Genomic DNA, 20647 nt, shown 5'->3' on the forward strand with positions numbered 1-20647 from the left:
GGAAGGAAGGAAGGAAGGAAGGAAGGAAGGAAGGAAGGAAGGAAGGAAGGAAGGAAGGAGGGAGGGAGGGAAGAGCGCTCCTCTCTCTAGGGCCCTTCTCTTCTCACACGACACCTGCCCTGGGAGAACTCACCCAGATCTCGGTCCCTAGGCCTCAATTCTGCGTGATAGACCTGCTGGTCGGCTGCCTTTGGGGAGGCCACCACGCGGCACCCAGATTCACTGGGTCTCGGCTGGGTCTCAGCTTTTCCCCACACCTGGCCTTCCCACCTCGTCCATCACACAACGTCCCCACCACGCCTCCCCTCAGCCCCAACACCCGCCAGGCATCGCCCTGCCCAGGGCCACCCTGCACAACGGTCCCGCGGCCACCTACCCACGCAGTTCTTCATCAGCATGAAGCCACTGTCATAGCCACGGAAACACTCGCACTCAAAGCTGCCCGGGGTGTTGACACAGGTGCCCTGGCCGCAGAGGTCAGGGGAGATGTGGCACTCGTCAATGTCTGCGGAGAGAGGGGCAGGGGACCGGCCTCCACATCTGTAGACACCGGGGGCTGCGTGGGAGCCTGAGCTGCCGGAATGAGCCCTGGGGTGGGGGGGGCGGCACACACCAGCCAACAGCAGGGAATTTCCTCCCTGGAGGTCCCCTCTGTCAGCCCCTCCTTTTACTGGGGTCCCTAAGGGGCAGAGAGGGCAGCAGCCTGCCCTGGGTCACACCGCCGGCTAGCAGGCAGGACAAGAGGTGCCTAAAGAAGAGGGGTCTTGACTCCACATGTGCTTTGAAGCCCCCATTCCCACAGGCGTCCCCCCCCGGAGGCCGAGGTGGGTCCGTACCTGTGCAGTTCCTTCCCTGAGCATCCAGGGCGAAGCCCCCTGCACAGGAGCAGTGGAAGCTGCCCACGGTGTTCCTGCAAGTGCCGTGCACGCAGAGGCCGGGGAACGCCTTGCACTCATTCACATCTGCAGTCAGGAGCATAACATGTGGCCGGTCAAACACCTCCAGTGTCCCTGGGTTTGCTCCCGAGACGTCACGGCTCTCCCTGCGGACACTCTGCGCTCTCCCCAGCGCACTTCCCACCTCCAGGCCTGCGCTTGTGCTGTGCCCTCTCCCCGCCCTGCGGGCTCCCAGTGCCCCCACACACCTCTATAGAAGGGCTGGCCTGACAGCAAGTCCCAGCTGGCGAAGCCCGGCCCCCGGGGACACAGGCTGGCAAACGCCGGGGACGCGGGCTCTGGGCACGCCTCGCATGCAGCCCCCCAGGCGGCCCCCACGGAGCAGCAACAGATGTCCATCTGGTACTTGCCGGGCAGGGCGACCCCACACTCGTCCTCGTCCCAACGCAGGAAACACGGCTCCAGGCGCATGTCTACACAGAGGGACAGTCACCTGGTTTCCCCCCCACCCCGGCCACGCCGCGCCTGCTGCCACATGGGCAATTCAGTCTTCCTCAGCAGCATCTGTCTGACACGCCCTCCCCAGTAGGAAGAGTGCAGGGGGAGTGACTTCTTGCTGACCCTCGGTGTCATCCAGCGGTGACATTTTAATGGCAATAACTTGTCCTACTAAGGGGCTTGCTATGTGCTGGGCGCCGTCCTAAGCTCCTCAACCCATTTAATCTTCAAAATAACACCAAGATGAACCTCTTTTTTTTTAAGATTTTTTTTTTTTTTTTTTTTTTTTTATTTGACAGAGAGAGAGACAGCGAGAAAGGGAACACAAGCAGAGGGAGTGGGAGAGGGAGAAGCAGGCTTCCCGCCGAGCAGGGAGCCCGACGCGGGACCCGATCCCCGGACTCCAGGATCATGACCTGAGCCGAAGGCAGTCGCTCAACCAACTGAGCCACCCAGGCGCCCCCAAGATGAACCTCTTATGGTCACGTCCATTTTACAGGCAAGAAAACCGAGGCACAGAAGGGTTAGGTGGCTTGCCCGAGGCCACACAGTTAGCAAAAGGCAGAGCCGCGTTCACACCAGGCCATCTGGCTCCAGACCGTGTGCTTAATCTGTAAGACTCCCTCAAAACAACCTGACAGCAGATAAGCCTCCCTCGAGACCAGACTCAAGGGTCTAAGACAGGGGCCACTGACTACAGCCCGAGGGTGGCCGCCTGTCTTTATAAATAAAGTTTTATGGACACCCAGCCATATCACCTTACTTCCGTATTGTCTGTGGCTGTTTTTGTGTTACACGATAGAGCTCAGTAGCTGCAACAGAGATTTGTGTGGCCCGAAAGCCAAAAATATTAACCCTGGCCCTTTGCAGAAAAAGTTTGCTGACTGCTGGTCTAGGACAATTTCTCTCTCTTTACAAAAGGAACACACATTTAGGCGGGTCGATTTGAAGATGAGACCCTGTTCTAGAACCTCGAGAACCTCTCGGAGCCCTGTGACACACACAGGGATCCTCCCCTGTACCCAGTGCCCTGGTTCGGGCTAATGGTCCCATCTGAGAGGACGGGGCTACAGTCGGAGCCTCCCCGTTCACCTGGCCCTGAATTTGGCACATGGGGCCTGAGATGCAATGGCTTTTTTCTCTTTACTCGGTTACTTCCTTTCCTTGGTTACATTTTGGGGCTAGGGGTGGGAGACCCACTGCACGCCTAAAACTTGGTTCAGAAGGTAAGCAACGTTGAAAAGGAACCTACAAGAAGGCTCCTAGCCAACTGCAGGAGGAAATTGGACGGCAGACAGAGCCCCGTCTGCTGCCTGAGATACGCTTTTGGCCAAGAAATGTCTGCTTCAAGATGTTGACCAAGAAACCCCCACCGAGGAGGAAAACATCTCCGATCTCTGAGCCTGAGGGGCAGCCATTCAGAGGGAGCGTTTGAGCCCCGGATGCTGAGGGAGATTCCAAGCATGCTAAGGGTGCCTGGTGAGCAGATCCACCCTGAGTCAATACTCTTTGGTAACGAGAAAGAATAAATAAAAGTTGCAGATGCTATTTCACAAGATCTTACCATGTGCACTGAGCCTCGTTAAAGGTCAGGGAAGTGAAAGGGTGAACCCCGAAAATAAACAAGGCCCTCTTTTGAGACATGTCAGCAAGAGATGAGCAGGGAGCAGAGGGTCCTGGAGGTCTCCCCAAATCCCTTCTGTCCCCAGGAGGGGTCTCCAGGCACTGGGGTGGGGGCAGGGGACGGAGGGCAGGGGGCCCCGCACGGACTCACCCACGCACAGCCGGCCCGTGGTGTCCAGTGTCAAGCCGTCGGGGCACACACAGTGGAAGGAGCCAGCAGTGTTGAAGCAGTGCCCATTGGGACAGACCCCGGGGAAGACCTCGCACTCGTTCACATCTGGGCAGGGACAGAAAAGGAGGAGGGGCAAGGGCTGGAGCTGCTTCCCTGGGGGCTCAGGACTCCCAGGGTGTCCTTGGGGAGGTAGGAAGGAACAGAGCCAGCCTCGGGGCCTAGGGAATCTCGGGGGAAGACCTGGGAACCGAGGAGGGAGAATCTCTCTCGGTCTCAAAAGACTTCAGGAGCCCAGGCATCCCCCACGACGTGTAGCTGTCCGTGTGCAACTCAGGGGGAGGCGTGAACTACAGAGGGGCAGGGAGTTACCTTCACAGGTGAGCCCCGTCATGCGGGCAAAGCCACGGGCACAGGCAGGGTCTGCGGTTGGGAGAACCAGAGTGGGGACAGGAGTCACTCTCTCCATCCAGAGCCCGGTTCTCTCAATAGGCACCCAGGCAACCACGGTGGCCATGCCTGGGTGGTCCCCAAGAGCTCACGCGGGGGTGGGGGGGCTCCCAGGGCATTACCGGGCTCACAGCGCTCGCAGGGGCTCCCCCAGGCAGCGCCCAGGGTAGCACAGCACTCGGACCGCAGGGGGGCTCCGCGCAGGTTCGCTTCACAGCGGCCCTCCTGCACCTTGAGCCAGCAGGTGCCCTTGGTGCTATCTGCGGGGGAGGGGGTGACCCAGTTCACCCGCCAGCCGACCCACAGAGACCCAGCCTTCCCCAGGGTGGGATGCAGGGCTGGGCAGCAGGGTCCCTGCTACTCCATGGGACTTGGGGCCCTCTCACCGAGGCACATGGTGCCGGAGGGCCCCAGCCGGCTGCCAGGGGCGCATTCGCAGGCATAGGAACCGGCCAGGTTCCGGCACGCGCCATTGACACAGGGGTTGGACAGGCACTCGTTGATGTCTGCAAGGACAGCCCCCCACTGGGTCCTGAGCTGTGGGAGGGGGAGCCCCAGCTGACCAGGGCCCCCCTCCTCCCCAGTGGCTGCCAGGGTCCAGTGGCATAGGATGCACACCAGGCACATGCATGTCCATGCGTGTCCTTGACCAGACAAGGCACACGCATGCAGGCAGGCTGCCCAGGAATGGAACGTGCAGATACCAACGCACGTGTGCTTGCACTGAGTTGCATTGGACGCCCATGCAAGCGCGCTGACGTGCAGGATCCTGTGAGCACACACCCATGACCAATGTGGAGGGACAGACACAGTGTGGAACAGAGACCCTCAAGGGGGTCTTGGCACACGAGAGGATGAGAGTGAGAGGCAGGAGGAAAGCCCAGAGAGGACAAGGGCTGGATGTGACCGGGGAACAGATAGATGCAGCGGCTGAATGGAACGGGGTCTGGGGAGGGACACGTGGGGGACAGAAGTTACTCAGGAGTAGGGCGAGGTGGGTGTGGTGACTGGTGCGGTGGAGAGCTTTGGCGGTCAGGGGAGGGAGAGGAGTCAAAAGGCCCCCGGGGGAGGTAGAGTCATGCAGAGAGAGCAAGGGGGCGTGAGTGCTGGGGAACAAGTACCTTGCTGCAAAGTATGTGCATGCCTGAACACGTGTGTGTGCGTGCACAAGGGCACGGGTGTGTGAACACACATCTGAGTGAGTGTGAGCCTAAGTGTGAAAGCATGAGAATGTGGGCACACACATTTCTTTGTGTGACTGTGTGGGCATGTCTACGAGTGTGACTGTGGGTATAGCTGTGTTTTGAGTCAGTACCAATATGCGTAACTGAGTGTCTGGTTGTATGCACACATGTGTGATTGTGTGAATGTCTGAATGCATGCAGAAGTGTGCGACTGTGTGTGGCTGTGAGTACAAGTGGGTACAGTGTAGCAATAAGTGGGTGTGTGAATGTGGGTATATGTGCGTTTGAGTGCACACACCCATGCGTGTGTATGACTGTGTGAGACCAAGTGTGACTATGCCTGTGAGTGTGATTGTGTGGATGTGAGTGTGAATGAGTAGACATGCATCTTTCAGCATGTGTCTGTGTGTACGCACCACACGCAGCCTTGTGCAAGTGTGTGAGTATACATACGCCTGTGGGCACACAGCACATGCAGTGCGGAAGGGGGTGTGAGCGCCCGGGGGCATGCCTGTGTGCGCACACCCAGCACGCACGTGTCTGAGAGCGCGTGTGCGTACACAGGGTGCAGCGTAAGCGTTGGAACGCGTGTGCGCCTGCGTGGGTACACACCACACGGGTGTCTGTGTGCGCGTGCGCCGCGGGCAGCGCGCCGGGAGCCGGTACCTTCGCAAGTCTCCGTGTCCTGCCGGAAGCCGAAGCCCTGGGCGCAGGAGCAGCTGTAGCTGCCGGGACTGTTCCGGCACCAGCCGTTGCCACACAGGAGGCTGTTGCGAGCGCACTCGTCCACGTCTACAAGGCGGGGGTGGGAGAGCGCGGTGAGGGGTGTGCAGCGGGGGCGGCCCCGCACCTGCCCGCGTCTCGCGGGGCGCGCTCACCCACGCACTCCTTGCCGGCCGCGCCCGCCTCGTAGCCCGGGCTGCAGACGCAGCGGTAGCTGCCCCGCAGGTTCTCACACGCGCCGTGGGTGCAGACGTCGGGGTCCAGGGCGCACTCGTTGATGTCTGCGGCAGGAAGAGGGCGGAGCAGCGGCCGGGCTCACAAGAGTCTCCAGAAACCAGCCCCCCCCCCCAAACTGGGACCAGAGCCGGGCTCCATTTCCCTCTAAACCCGCAGTTTCCCGGCGCTGTGGACCTTTGGGGCCATTCTTTGCTGTGGGCTCCGTCCTGTGCACTGTAGGACGCTGACCAGCCTCCCTGGCCTCTACCCATCCAATGCCAATGGTACCCTTCCCAGTATTTCTCCAGACATTGCCAAATGTACGGGGGCGGGGGGAGGGGGGTGCGGCGGGGGGCGGGACTGTCCTCAGTTTGGAACCCATGGAATGAAAATTTGTACAGCAGCAACATAATAAAAATAAAAGCAATCCTACCTGCTAACATTACAGAGTGCTTACTATTTGGTGCATATGAACTCATCTGACCCGCATAACACCCCTGAAACAGGTCCTATTACTATCCCCACTTCGCAGACAAGGAAACCGAAGCAGAGAGGGTGAGTAACTTGCCCCAGGTTATTCAATCCGTCAATAGAAGGGCCAGGATTGGAACCCAGGCATCTGGCTCCAGGACCTGTGCCTTTAACTGGATGAGGGCATGGTGGTCCGGACATCTGTCCTCCCCTGATGGCCCAGCAGTCAGTGGGAAATCAACGGTAACCTACGTCCTTTTGTTTGTGTGTGTGTTGAGCCAACAGATGAGGAGACACACACCTGGGGAATTTCCTTCCCTTGCAAGTTTCAACTCTACAGATCAGGCAGGCACTTGGGGCTGAGACCTGCTGGCCACAGGAGATCAGCCAGGAATCCCAGGGGAGGGACTGTCCAGTTATGGGAGGGACTGGAAGAACTGCAGAGGTTGCAGAATGAGTGGGGCCAAAAACACAGCTCAGGAGGGAAATGAGGTGTGGGAAAAAGCACGGCTTCACACATCCACCATCTCCACCTCTATGGGTTGAATTGTGTCCTCCCCACATTCATATGTTAAAGTCCTAACCCCCAGGACCTCAGCACCTGGCCTCATGTGGAGATTGGGTCTCTACAGAGGTAATCCCGTGAAAACGAGGTCATGAGGGTAGACTCCCAATCCATTCCAATATGATGGTTGTCTACTTATGAAAGGGCGATATTTGGACATACAGGGAGAGCCCCATGTAAAGATGGAGGCAGAAATTGGGGGGATACTTCTACAAGCCAAGGAACACCGAAGATTGTCACTGACCACAGGAAACTGGAAGAGAAGCAAGGAGGGGCTCCTCCTGGCTTCAGAAGGAACCAACCCTGCCTACACCTTGATCTCAGACTTTGAGCCTCCAGAGCTGCGGGAGAATACATTTCTGTTGTTGAAGCCCCCAGCCTGTGGTACTTGGCTACAGCAGCCGCAGCGAAATGACCCAGTGCCCCCCAGCTCTCTCCTGACCCCCGCTGCCACGCACCTCTACCATCGGTGGTGATGCCCAGACCGCTACTGCACAGAACCTGGAACTCGGCTGGGGGGGGGAGCAGGGACAGGGAAAAGAGGGGTCAGTGGTCATTGCTGAGCCTCAGCCACTCCCAAGGATGTGGCCCCTTGGTGTTGTGCAAGAGTCTGGGACCAAGATGCCTCCCCCCATGGCGGGGTCTGTGGTCTCTTCTTGGGGAGAGTCACCAGTGGCGAGATGCCCCCCACAAACCCATGGGGGCCAAGACCTCTAACATATGTGTGTGTTGGGGGGCCAGAGGCATCCCACTCCCAGGGTGATGAACTGGAAGGTGTACAGGGACGAAAAAGGTAGGCAGGGTCAGGCAGCAGGACGCTCACCAGAGTTCTTGGCGGGACACGGCTGGCAGGGCTCCCCAAATCCATGGTCTGGGCTAGCGCAGCAGCACTCGGATTTGGTGACCGCACCAGGGAAGGGGCGGGCGCAGGAGCCCTGCTCCAGGGCTCCATAGCAGGTGGTGCGCACATGGGTGTCCACGCACACGCGGCCGTCCGCGCCCACGGCCAGCCCCCCCAGGCAGTGGCAGCGAAAGGAGCCCTCGGTGTTGGTGCAGTGGCCGTTCACGCAGATGCCCGGAGTCTGGCACTCATCGATGTCTATGGGGGTGGGGGGGCCACAGGGGGCTCTGCAACAGGTACCAGTGCCCGCCCACCCCCACCTGCTCCTCCCCCAGTCTCTCCCCTCCCTGCCCATCACCATCACTTCCATCCCAGCCCGTCCTATCCAGCCCTTGGCCTCACCCACGCAGTAGCGGCCACCGGGTGCCAGCAGGAAGCCGGATTTGCAGAGACACGTGAAGCTGCCGTCCTCGTTGATGCACACTCCATTGGCACACATGGTGGTGGTGGCACACTCGTTGTGATCTAGAGACACCCGAGAGGTGGGATCCCATCCCGGCCCCTCGCTGGCCCAGCCCTGCCTACAGACCAGCCCCTCCCGCTCACTCATATGCAGCACAGCAGAGCAAGGGCTGAGCGCCCAGGACCCCACCCAGGGGCCGGGGGCCCGACCGGGCAGCGCATGGCTTGTCTGTGATTCTGTCTGCCTGGATATCAGTCTGTCTGCTGGAACGTGAGCTCCCCTGGGGCACGACAGGGCTGCCTGCTCAGTCTGCATCTTCCTCCTGGCACAGGTAAGTGCTCCATAAATATTTGTTCAAAGTTAAATGAATGAGATGGTGGTTGCACGGCACTGAGCGTATACCAAACGCCGCTGAAATGTTCGCTTCTAAATGATTAAATTTATCTGGTGTGAGTCTCACCTCAATTTAAAACAAAGAAAAGGGGAAAACAGCTGACAAGAACATAGTCTAATTGAAAGGAAGTGGTAGGTGCAGAAACAAGTACGAAAGTATCACTTTTGCACAAAAAGGACTGCACCAGAAAAGGAAAAAGAAATGAATGAATGAAAGATGCACACAAGAATCTGTACATGAATGTCCACGGCAGTATTTTTTTCCATAGTTGCGAAAAGTGGAAACAGTCCAGATGTCCATCGCCGAGGAGTGAAGAAACAAGATGTGGCCCTCCACCCACACATGGGCACGTCACTTGGCCACCAACAGGGGCGAGGCGCCAACACACGCTGCCCCGTGGAAGACACGGAACCCCACCGGGAGCCAGAGGCCGGCACCCCCCCAAGGTCCCAATCCCACACTCTCAGCTAGACTCGCTGCCACGCAACAGGTCCGAGGACGTGCTTCGGTCCAGGGTCAGACAGCCCTTGCTGGGATTCATGGAATGAACTCCGGAGGGAGGGAATGAAGGAGTCGGGGCAACAAAGCGCAAGAAGGATCTCGGGCAGGTTGGGTGGGTTCAGAAGGGGGAGCAGCGGCTCCATCTTCGGGAGAGGGTGGGTGACGCGGCAGAGGAGACGGGCAAGGTGGCCCTCGCGGGAGCCCCCGGAGCCCCCAGGCCCCCCACCCGCCCACCCATCCCCAACTCACCCACACAGTTCTTGCCGCCGGGGCCCAGCTCGAAGCCCGCGTTGCAGACACACCGGAAGCTGCCCTCCGTGTTGACGCAGCGGCCGTGGTGGCAGAGGCTGCTGCCAACAAGGCACTCGTCCACGTCTGCGGTGGGGGGAGGCGGCAGCCAGTCAGACTGCGATGCGGGCCGCAGATGCGGGCCAGGCAGCCCCGGCGTCCCCGCTCTCCGATGGACAGCCATACCCACGCACGCCTGCTTGGCCCGCGTCGCCTGGAAGCCCTCGCGGCACCGGCAGTGGTAGGAGCCAGGGGTGTTGACGCAGTCTCCGTGGTGGCAGGGGCTGCTGGCGCATTCGTCCACGTCTGTGGGCAGAGGACCCTGAGCCCCCGCCCGGCAGGTAGGCCCCGCCCACCCGGCAGGTAGGCCCCACCCACCCAGCCCCGACTCACCGATGCACTCCCCTCGAACGTCCTGCGTGTAGCCCCCGTTACACTCGCAGCGGTAGCTAGAAGGGGTGGGCAGGCAGCGGCCGTTGAGACACAGATTGGTGAAGTGTCGGCAGATGTCGATGGTCTGGTTCAAGGTGGCTGTGCCTGAGGGCGGGGTCAATAGGTGCACCTGAGTGGAGGCCTTTCCTCTGGGCTGGGACTCCCACTCTGAGGCTGGAACCCTGCGCACGTCGGCCTGGCGGCCTGGCGTGGTGCCCTAACTGCAGACCCGCACACTGGCTGAGACCCCTACCCAAGGCCCAAACCCTGACTTTGAGACCCAGATCCCAAATCTAGCCCCACCCCCAGACCACTGTCAGTACTTTCCTCTCTACTGCCCAGGCCAAGACCCCCACTCCCCAAAGCCCTGACCCTCCCTCTGAGGCCTGGACCCCCTCCCCCAAGTCTTGGATCCCTCCTCCCAAGTCCCAGGCCTCACCAATGTGGGCATTACCAAGGCCCAGGCTGGGAACACCACGCCCACTGGAGCCATGGGGGCTGTGCCGCGCCGGCCCAAGGCCAGGACCCACACCGTTGGACCCAAAGCCAGGGAGACCAGGGAAGGGGCCAGGGTAGGAGGGCAGCAGTGGGAGCCCCTGCACACACAGTCGCTGGAACTCATCTGCAAAGAAGCAGGGTTTGAGGCCAGGCCCTCTGTCATGCCCCAGGGACCCTCCTCTGCAGGGAGCTCTGGGGGCAGAGGAGGGGGGGGGACAACCTCAGGCCACTCACCAGAGCCCCGCAGAGGACACGGCTCAGGGGCTGGGCCAGGTGCCCAGCACCTGCCCCTGTCACAGCAGCACCGTCTCTGAGTATAATGGCCGGCGAGGTCTCCAGCACAGCGGCCCACAATCAGTACAGAGAAGCAGGTGCCGGCCCGGTGGTCTGCGATGGGGAGGGGTCGGATCAGTTACCAGACCTGGGTTCAAATCCCAGCTCCACCAACACTGCCGGCAGGACAGGACTCCTTGCCGCCCTGTGCCTCGGTTTCCCCATCCCTGGAATGGGCGTGCTCAGAGCATTCACCTCCCTTCAGAAGAATGTTGCCAAGATAAAAAAGTGAAGCACACCGTATCGGGCACGTGGCCGATTCTCACTGAATGAGAATCTTATTATGAAGATTTCCAAATTATCCCAGGGAGATGGATTTGGGCTCATTCCAAGCAAAAGCCTTCCAACACCTACAGCGGACATTGGTAGTAAGCTCCCTGTCACTCTGGGCATTCAGCCACACTGAGGAACCCCTTGGTTCGGGGGGCTGCCCTGGTGGGAGGTCAGGCTGGACGCTCAAGCGAGGACACCAGGATCTGTGTCTATGTGCCTCCACCTGCCAGCCCTGGGCATTTGGGGAAACCTACGATGCTATGAATTTGAGGAGGGGCCCAAGGAGCAGACTGCTGGATTGATGACTAGAGCCCCGGGGGGAACTGAGACAGAGGCTCCCCAGCCAGGAGAACCATGGACACCCTTCCCCATCCCACTCTGCTCTGGAGTCTAACAGCTTTATGCAGTGATCAGATCTCTCAGGCTCAAAGAGTGTATTTCTAGCTTAAAAACGCACAAATCTTGGCCTGTGGCCCACAGTGAAACCTCTTCCACCAGCTGGGAGGGCCCCTGATAGCAGCCCCTGCCCTGCCCTGCCCCAGGCTGAGAAAACACGAAAATATTTCTCTTTTGAAAGAGAGAGAGAGAGAGAGACCACCAGCATGCGCACAAGCAGGGGGAGGGGCAGAGGGAGAGAGAGAATCCCAAGTATGCTAACACAACTCAGCACGGAGCCTGCTGGGGGTTTGATCTCATGACCCTGAGACCACCACCCAAGTCGAAATCAAGAGTAGGACGCTCAACCGAGCCACCCAGGTGCCCCAACACACAAACGTTTCTACCTCCCCTGCCCCAACCCATGGGGACCCCCAGGCGCACGTGTGGGAGTTGGGGCTCTGTACTCCCAGCACCATCCCAGGCCCTTGACAGGGGCAAGGCCTGCCCAGATGAGGGGAGGTCAACAGATTCATTCGAGGTCACACAGCTACTAAAGAGGGAGAGGGAACAGGAACGCAGATACCCGAACCCCAGGGCATCTGACCAAGCAGCTGCCTCTCAAGTAGGGAAGACAGAGACAGAATGTAAGAACTTTAACAAAAATGATGCTGCCTTTGCTTAGAAAGCACCAGCTGTGATCAGGCCCTGCCCCGTGCCCCCAACTGCACCGTTCTCTTGTCTTTGTGAACGGGTGTTGAGTATCAGCTACATCCAGCCCCCGGCATATCATTCCAAAATTGTATTTAATCCTCTCCATGACTCCAAGAGGTAGGTGTTGCCATGATCCCCATCTTACAGATGAGGAAGTTGGGGCACAGAGAGGTTAAGACACTTGGCCAAGGTCACAGAGTTTGTGAGCAGCTCAGGGAGCAGTTGGAACCCAGGATTGCATCCCAAGCCCATGTTCAGGGGCAACCTGACCTTGGTTCAAATCTAGGCTCCACCGTTTCGTAGCCGGGAGGGGACCCTTATTCCAGGGGACTTGCCCAGAGGTCCCCTGGAATAAGGGGGGACTTGCTTCCATGCTGACCATGACGGCCCCCAGGGGTGGAGGAATAGAAGGTCCAGCATTGGCCACAGCACGCTAGCAGAAGTCCGAACACAATATTCCCAGCCCTGCCTGGTAGAGGCCCAGCCAGAGGGGCCCTGGTGATGCTGGGGAACTGCCAAGCCCCTTCCCTCCTCCCCAGACCAGGACTCTGCCCATCCCCCACCACAAGGGTCCATATTCCTGGCTTGCCCCGTTAGCCACTGGCGATGGCTTAAGTCTACTGACGAGGTTCATCAAAACAGCAGGACAGGGAGTGAGAGCCCAGGGTCCCCTGCCCGTGGGGTGGGGTGTGGGGGATTACAGGAGGGTGGGCATCCAGGGGGAGGCATGGCCCAGAGGACCTCATCCTGGCTGGGGGGTCTGGGTAGGGCATGGGTATAGGCATGTATCTGTTCTGAACTTATTGAGTTGCCTCAAGCAAACCTCCCCTCTCTGGGCCTCAGTTTCCCTAGCTCAAAACAGAGGATGCTGGGCGGGGAGATGGGGTCCCCTAGAAAATGTCTGGAAAGGGCTCCTGGGTGGCTCAGTCAGTTAAGCATCAGACTCTTGGGTTTCGGCTCAGGTCATGATCTCAGGGTTGTGAGATGAAGCCCCCTCCACCTCAGGCTCACACTCAGGGGGGAGTCTGCTTCTCTCCGTCTCCCTCTGCCCCACCTCCGGCTAGCATGCGCTCTCTCTCAAATAAATAAATAAATAAATCTTAAAAAAAAAAAAGTGTCTGGGAGTAGAACGAGGAATATAGACAAGGAGTCAGAAAAACCAATGGGCAGAAGAAGGACACAGGCATGGAGGCTGGAGGGTCAGGGGGGCAGAGAGGCAGGGGGCCAGAGGGGCTTGCAGACTGGGGTCCAGAGAGCACAAAGGCTGATGGGTAGGGAGCCAGAATGCCAGACGGGATGGAGACCATGCTCCAGAGACCCGACAACAGAAAGACACAGAGACCCGAGGGCTAGATGAGCCCACAGGCCAGAGGGTTGCAAAGATGGATGAGCAAGGAGCCTGTCTCCTAACCGCCCTCTGTCCCTCCAGCCCCCTCAGGCCCCAGCTCACCCAGGCAGCGGGAGCCGTCCAGGCTGCTGGCAAACCCACGGGGACAGGTGCACACAAAGCTCCCGAGGGTGTTGGTGCAGTCGCCCCCAGAGCAGAGGCCCGGCATGCTGAGACACTCATCCACATCTGCGTAGACGGATGCCCAGTCAGAAGTGGGTCTGCCACCAGCCCTACCCCTCCTCTTCCTCCTCCTTGCCGGGGGAGCCTGAGCTGCCCAGAGCACAGAGCACAGAGGAGGTCCCTCCTCGCCGGCCTCCCCACCACCCACCTTCACACTTGGCGCTCTTCTCACTGAGCCGGTGTCCCGTCCGGCAGCGGCACTCGAAGGAGCCCACAGTGTTGATGCAGCTGCCCCCCTGGCACAAGCCTGGGACCGCCTGGCACTCATCCACATCTGCAAGGGGATGACAGGCCTATCAGAGGGAAGAACCAAGACCACGAGGGCTCCCACTCAGCCCTGGCTCCCAGCGTCTTCGTCCCTGCTCGCTGACTCCCTTACCTTGGCAGGCCCCTGTGCGGATATTGGGGATGAAGCCTCGGCGGCAGGGGTGCGGTTGTGCGGGGCAGAGCTCGCACGGGAGGCCCCAGGCACGGCCCACAGTAGCACAGCAGAGAGCCTTAGTGCCCACGAGGCCGGTGAGCTGGTGCTGGCAGCCCTCAGCGCCGACCTGGCCAAAGCAGGGGCCCGTCCGGTAGTCTGGGAGACAGATGGGTTTGGGCAGCTGGCCCCAAGCTGCCTCTGCACCCCAGAGCCTTCTGCTTCTCCATCCCCGCAGCCCGCAGCCTCCTTCCCAGCCTCCCTAATACCAACACAGCTGCCTTCACACTGTTGCCCATCCCCATGGGACAAACTCCCATTCAGCCTTCAAAACCCCTTCCTCCCCAAAGCGCTCTCCAACCAACCTCCAAAAAAGGGCCAGGACCTCCAAGCTCACAAAGCGCAGCGCACGTCGGGAGAATCCGGCCACTCCCCCCAGGCCCACCCTCCCTTCAGGTCTGGGCAGAGACCACAGATACCCAGCAGGAGCGCCTGTCTCATCCGTGAGCGTGTGTCTGGCCCTGACAAATCTCCCAGACTCAAGGAGGGACCCAGCATCGGCCCGAAGGCTCTGGACCCACAACACTACACCCCTGAACCCTGACCCCAGCCAAAGGGGGTCTCATTAGTGCCCCCATCTCTGTACACAGGCTCAGCTGTGGCTTCCTGGCTCCATCCTCCAGATGGTTCCAATCAAGGGGCTGGCAATGGACCAAGGGAAGCCCCTCCCAGAAGGAGAAGCCAAAGCCAACCCCCTAGACCCGTGTGGAGTTGCCGCACAGAAATCCACAGTGGTCCTGACTCCCTTAAGCCAAAACAATTCCAGAATCTCATCTAATTCACCCAGAACTCTGGAATCCCCCTCGCTCCCGCCTCTCTGGGGGCCCTCACCAGCCACCACCCACTCAGGCCTCCCCCTCTCACCCTCCCCACTGACCCTCCCTCACCCTCAGCCACCCCGAGCTGTTCCCGAGCTGTTCCCCTTCGGGTCAGCCCAAATTCCTAAAAGCAACCCCCCTCGTGCCGAGGTAACCCTTCCAGTCCCAGCTTCTGACTCATTGCTACACCCTCTCTGCCCCTGCTTCAGCCACAGATGGGCCTCCTCCCCCAGCAGCACCTCCCAACGCCGGGGTCATCCCAGACCCTGCCCACCTCCGCCGGCCTGGACTCCCGGGCCACACGGGGCAGTCCGACGGCTCTCACAGTCGAAACCCCACCAGCCTCACCGCCTGGGCATGCCCCACGCCGCCCACTCTGGTTGGCTTTCTCCTTCCCAGCTTCCCGTGGGCTCCGTGCGTTCTCTGCACCCTGAGTCCGCCCTCCCTCATCCGCTCAGCTTTGGGCCCACACGTGGGGCAGCCTGGGGCGTGGGTGCCCAGCTGCTTCCAACTCCTCCGCATCAACTTTCCATAAAACACCGTTGCTTCGTCATCTAAGGTTTGGCCAAAGGCTGCCAACAGGTGACCCCACCCACCTCAGCCATGGGAGTATTCTGACTGTGAGGGGTTGCAATAAAAGGGGGCTTGCTCCTCTCAGGAACTCTGACCTAGCACTTCCTCCAGGAAGCCCTCCCTGATGCCCTTCCCCGGAGCAACAGTTTCTCTGCCCTTCACAGCATCAGAGACAGCAGCAAGGAGGCCAGCTGGAGCTTCCCAGGGCCTGGCTACATCTCAGGGGCTGCCAGGAAGCCCCCCTCCACCCACCCAGGCCCTTACCCCACGCCCAGCTCGGTACCTCTCTCACACTGAGGCCCCATGAAGCCGTACACACAGGCGCAGTGGTTGGGTCCGATGCAGCGGCCCCCGTTGTGGCAACCACGGTCGCAGACAGCTGCAGAGGGCCAGGGGAGGCCGGCCTGAGCTCCCCCAGCAGCAGAGGGAGCTGGGGCCCAGAAAAGCCCGTTTTCACCCAGGAATCCCCACCATCGGGCCCAGACCCAATGATGAGACTGTGACGGTGAGTACGTCCCTCCAAACCCTGGTCCCCCAGAACAGTGACCCAGGGTGCTGGGCAGGTGGCAGCAGAGACCCGCCCTCCGGGATCCCGGGCCCCGGTGTCCACAGGGATACTCACGCTGCCCACACACAGTGCCTGTGTAGCCCCTTTGGCATAGGCAGGACTCCCCTCGGCAGCTGCCCCCATTCATGCAGCTCACGCTGCACCCCGACCCTGAGGACGGGGAGGAGGGACACACGGTGACGACAAGCGCCACGAGGCGCGTGAACAGCGGCAGGACTAGGCTTGCGTGGCCCAGCTCGGGTCCCTGCAGGCCTGCGCCAAAACCAGCCTGCGCCCCCAGTGGCATCCGGACGCCTCCAACCTTCTCCCCCGGCCCCCCGCTCACCTCGGCTCACCCCACAGCTGGGGGCCAGCTGCCCATCAGCACAGGCACACAGGTTGGGTCGGGAGCAGAAGCCCTCGCCGCAGGCGTGCCTACAGACGGCTGGCAGGGGCAGAGCGGGTGACGGTCAGGGCCAGGACCTGAGTCCTGCGCCCTCCCCACCCCATCAGTGCCCAGGCAAGGCTCTGGGTTTCTGCTGGAGCCATCGGGAGACGGGCTCTTTGGGCCAGAAGTGCTGAGCAGCAAGGACAGAAGCTGGACATGCTGGGTCGGTGACTGTGGTGTTGGGCCGGAGGGCTCTCCTGGGAGGGGAGCCAGATTTGAGAACCCCGAGGTGGCGGGTACAGACTGGCAGAGAGATACAGACAGAGATGGGGAGAGACAGAGACTGAGAGAGAGAGACAGGCAGGCAGAGAGCCAGATTCGAGAACCCCGAGGTGGCGGGTACAGACTGGCAGAGAGATACAGACAGAGATGGGGAGAGACAGAGACTGAGAGAGAGACAGGCAGGCAGAGAGACTTCAAAGGGCTTGAAGTAGGAGGAACAACAGTAGAAGGGGTGTTTGGAGTGTGGAAAGGCTCGTAGGAGCCCGGGAGGAAGCATGCAGGTCAGGAGGCTGGCCGAGAGGGGAGAGGACAGAATTCCAGGGATAATGAGGGCACTCCCTCCACCCAGCAGGTAAGGCAATGGACATGAACATGGCAGGTGGCCTGGGAGCCTCAGGACAGGCAAGGGCCAATCCTGTGGTTCAGCCTGATGCCCCTGGCCAAGTCCACTTGGAAGCAGGGCTGGGCTTGCCAGCAGGTCAGAGAGCTGCCCCGGCGTCCCCTGCCTGAGCCCCCCCACTTCCAGGTGGCGGTGGCACTCACGAACGACACACTGGTTCCCGCCTGGCAACGTCCTCCAGCCGGGGCAGCAGTAGGTGTGGAAACGGGAGCCGCACACATTGGGCCTTCGGGAGAGCATGGCACAGCTGGTGAGCCCCCGTCCTGCGAGACGTTCCCTGGGCCTCGCTCCCCCCACCCAGCAGGACAGCCCAGCCCAGCCCTGCCCACACCCCAGGGCCTCTCCGCATGCCTGGTACCACGCACCCCTGCAAGATGCCGGGGCTGCCACGCCTGTGCACACGTCCGGGGCCTGCAGACTCCAAGGCCCTGTCCCAACGGCCCTGGACTCCCACCACGCACAACAGGGCCGTCCAGGCCAGCAGGAGTCGAGCCAGGGGGCCCCAGGCCATGGTGAAAGCACCAGCCCCTCTCTTTGCCAAGCACAGACCCTTCAGAACCATGATGTGTCCCTCGGAGGCTGCAGAGAGGAAGCAGAGTCAACCCCAGCAGAAGCCCTTGGCCACGGACTACCCAGAACCAGGAGCGCCGGGATGGTTGCGGGGCTGGGGGAAACGGGGTGGGGGGAAGGGCCTAGGCAGAAGGGAGGGAGGGGAAGAAGGTGGGGGTGCCCCCCTACCAGGAGGCGGCTGGTTCTCTCCCGAACCTGAAGGATGGGAGGGAGGAGATGGAGACAGAGCCACTCCTGGTGTAGGAGATGACCAGGTGAAGGGGAGGAGGAAGGAAGCTGAGTATTTGGAGGACAGAAGGTAGAATAAATGGCCTGAGACAGCCCAGGGAGGTGGTGGGGGGGGGCTACTGGAGCCCAGGGAGGCATCCAGCCCTGACCCAGAAGCAGGCGAACAATCAGAGCAGGCTTCTTGGAGGAGGTGTGATGTCTCAGAGATGGAGTTAGCCAAGAAAAGGGTGCTGGGGCAGAGTGCACAGCGAATGCAGAGGGAGAGGACAGGCAGGGCCGGTGTCGCAGGAGTGCACTGTGTAGTGGAGCTTCTACTTGTAGATCTAGGGGATGGAGAGCCCTTAAAGGGCTTGAAGTAGGAGGAACAACAGTAGAATGGGTGTTTGGAGTGTGGAAAGGCTCGCAGGAGCCTGGGAGGAAGCATGCAGGTCAGGAGGCTGGCTGAGAGGGGAGAGGACAGAATTCCAGGGATAATGAGGAGGTGGAGTCACCAGGAGTTGGAGGCTGGTTCCAAAGGAGGCAGGAGGCATTGAGGAGACTCCCAGAATTCTGGCTGGGATGGGATGGGTGGGGAGAGGGCAGAGGGGGATGGGATGGGTGGGGAGATAGGTGGCAGGTGCACATTCTAGGTGGGGCACTCCCTCCACCCAGCAGGGAAGGGATAGCTTTTGTGCCCATTTCTCGGATAAGCAAACTAAGGCCATCACGCAGTTAGTGAGGGGCTGGCGGTGGGTGAGTGCTGAAGCCTAGGTAGAAGGGAGGGAGGGGAAGAGGGTGGGGGTGCCCCCCCACCAGGAGGCGGCTGGTTCTCTCCCGGACCTGAAGGATGGGAGGGAGGAGATGGAGACAGGGCCACTCCTGGTGTAGGAGATGACCAGGTGAAGGGGAGGAGGAGGGAAGCTGAATATTTGGAGGACAGAAGGTAGAATAAATGGCCTTGGAGGGGCGGGGGGCTTTCAGGTCCTACTTTCCAGACCAGGGAGAAGAATTGGGCCTAGGTAGGGATCGGGCAGGGAATATGCTGTGTGCCATTGGGCAGGTGGCTGCCCCTCTCTGGGCCTTGGGGTGACAGAAGAGCCTGACCAGGTGGTCCCAAGGTCCTTGGGGAAGGAAGAGACCCTTGTCAACTTTGGCGGAGAAGAGTCGGCCTGGCTGGGGAGGGACTCCCCCTTCTTGCTTCCAAGCCACTCCACGCCAGTCTGCGTCCCGAGGACGCCTTCTCAAGGCAGCCTCCCTCCCCGCCTCCCCCAGCCTCCGGGGGCCCTGGCCTGGCCTGACCCGGCCCCCCCCCCGCCCCGCCTCCGCGCCCCGCGCCCCGCGCCGGGGAGGTGCTCGAATGAATGAGCGGGGAAGGCGCGCGTGGCGGCGCGGGCGGGAAGCGAGCGGTCTCGGGCTCCGCGGACGAGGAGGGGGCCCGCGGGCCGCGCTCTCCACCCGGGCAGGGCCGAGGAGCGAGGTCCCCCCGGGCCGCGACCACGCTCGGCTCCGCCCTCACCTGCGGGTCGGGTCCTACCGCCGCCCGCGCCCGCGCGGATGCCGGCGCCCCAGTCCCGCGGCGAGAGGGGAGCGGGTGGGCCCGGGGCTGCGGCCGCGAACAAAGGAATCCCCTCCCCCGCCCCCGCCCCCGCCCCCGCCCCGGCCTCCCCCGCCCCGCCGTCCCCGCTCGCACCCCGCCGCGGGCCCCGCGCTTTCCCGACCTGCGAGCCGGCGCGCGTGGACGCAGGCACGGAGAGCGGACGCGGGGCTCCGCGCTGGAGGGTTGGCTCGCACCGCGCCGGGCGCCCGGGGCCGCAACGCCAACCGAGAGGCCGACCCCGCCGCGATCGCAGCCCGGAGCCGCCGCTCGGGGGGGGGGGGGGGGGGAGGGGAGGAGTTGGGGGAGGGCGCGTTTACACCTCGAAGCTCCCGGGGCGGGGGCAGAGGGCTCCGATCCGGACTGGGGGAGGGGCTGGAGCTGGGGGAGGGCCCGGGCTGCGGATGAGACTCGGAGGGGTTGGAGAAACGGGAGGGGGGACACAGAGCTCAGGCCCGGGCTGAGACGCTGGACGGGGGTGGGGGGGCCCTCAGGGCATTTGGAGGAGGGAGGGGGGCTGCGGGGACCGCGTTTTCGGATAGGAATGGGGCTCCGATTTGGGGCGGCCGGGAAGAAAGCCAGGGCCGGGAGGTCCCGGGACTCACCTAGGAGGCCCTCCTCCGTCCTCTCAAGCCGCCTCCCCTTCCCTCGGGCAAAGAGAATTCCGAGAGTGACGTTGGGAACTCACCTGGCGGCGCCTGGAGCCTGGGTTCTTAACTAGACTAAGATCCGGAGGCCCCTAAGAAAGTAGTCAAAACATTGGGCAAAGATGCCTTCCTGGGGAGAAGGTCCACAATTTTCATCTGATTCTCAAAATGAAGAGTTTAAGAATCCAAAAGGTCTAGACTTTATGAACCTCAGAATTTTAGCTGCCAGTGTGTACTATATACTCGAAGTGAAAATTTTTAGGTTCCACCCACCACTTTATTACCTTTAAGAACAGACACCACCAGTGACCCTTAGGTTGGGGATCAAGTCTGAGCTGTTTGTTGGACCTGAAACTTAGTTATGCCACTCAGCAAACTCCTATGCACCTGACAAAACCCAGTTCTAAAAGCCCCTCCCCAGGGCACCTGGGTGGCTCAGTTGGTTGGGCATCTGCCTTCTGCTCAGGTCATGTTCTGGGGGTCCTGGGATTGAGCCCCCCATTGAGCTCGCTGCTCAGCAGGTAGCCTGCCTCTCCCTCTCCCTTTGCCCCTCCCCTTCCTCATGCACTCTCTCTCTCTCTCTCAAATAAATACAATCTTAAAAAGTTTTTTTTAATTTTTTTTTTAAAGATTTTATTTATTTGACAGAGAGAGACACAGCGAGAG

The 20647-nt window shown here is 60.9% G+C and overlaps 1 protein-coding gene across 1 annotated transcript in view; it reads right to left on the minus strand.

Annotated features, from left to right (window-relative positions):
* Positions 1–17474, minus strand: part of FBN3 (fibrillin 3) — a 53751-nt gene extending 36277 nt beyond the window's left edge. The window contains exons 1-24 of the mRNA XM_044913115.1: positions 17329–17474; positions 17107–17189; positions 16240–16338; positions 15969–16064; positions 15630–15725; positions 13857–14054; positions 13626–13751; positions 10447–10599; positions 10154–10336; positions 9676–9819; positions 9469–9588; positions 9244–9369; positions 8039–8161; positions 7619–7894; positions 7254–7307; positions 5699–5824; positions 5487–5612; positions 4023–4142; positions 3759–3896; positions 3559–3609; positions 3169–3294; positions 1145–1369; positions 837–962; positions 377–505 (exon numbers count right to left, since the gene is read on the minus strand). Coding sequence (XP_044769050.1) covers positions 377–505; positions 837–962; positions 1145–1369; positions 3169–3294; positions 3559–3609; positions 3759–3896; positions 4023–4142; positions 5487–5612; positions 5699–5824; positions 7254–7307; positions 7619–7894; positions 8039–8161; positions 9244–9369; positions 9469–9588; positions 9676–9819; positions 10154–10336; positions 10447–10599; positions 13626–13751; positions 13857–14054; positions 15630–15725; positions 15969–16064; positions 16240–16338; positions 17107–17189; positions 17329–17474 — 3190 coding nt within the window. The remainder of the gene's footprint in view (positions 1–376; positions 506–836; positions 963–1144; positions 1370–3168; positions 3295–3558; positions 3610–3758; positions 3897–4022; positions 4143–5486; positions 5613–5698; positions 5825–7253; positions 7308–7618; positions 7895–8038; positions 8162–9243; positions 9370–9468; positions 9589–9675; positions 9820–10153; positions 10337–10446; positions 10600–13625; positions 13752–13856; positions 14055–15629; positions 15726–15968; positions 16065–16239; positions 16339–17106; positions 17190–17328) is intronic.
* Positions 17475–20647: the final 3173 nt, after the last annotated feature.

The sequence above is a fragment of the Neomonachus schauinslandi genome, chromosome 1 (genome assembly GCF_002201575.2).
Source record: "Neomonachus schauinslandi chromosome 1, ASM220157v2, whole genome shotgun sequence".
Taxonomy (NCBI): domain Eukaryota; kingdom Metazoa; phylum Chordata; class Mammalia; order Carnivora; family Phocidae; genus Neomonachus; species Neomonachus schauinslandi.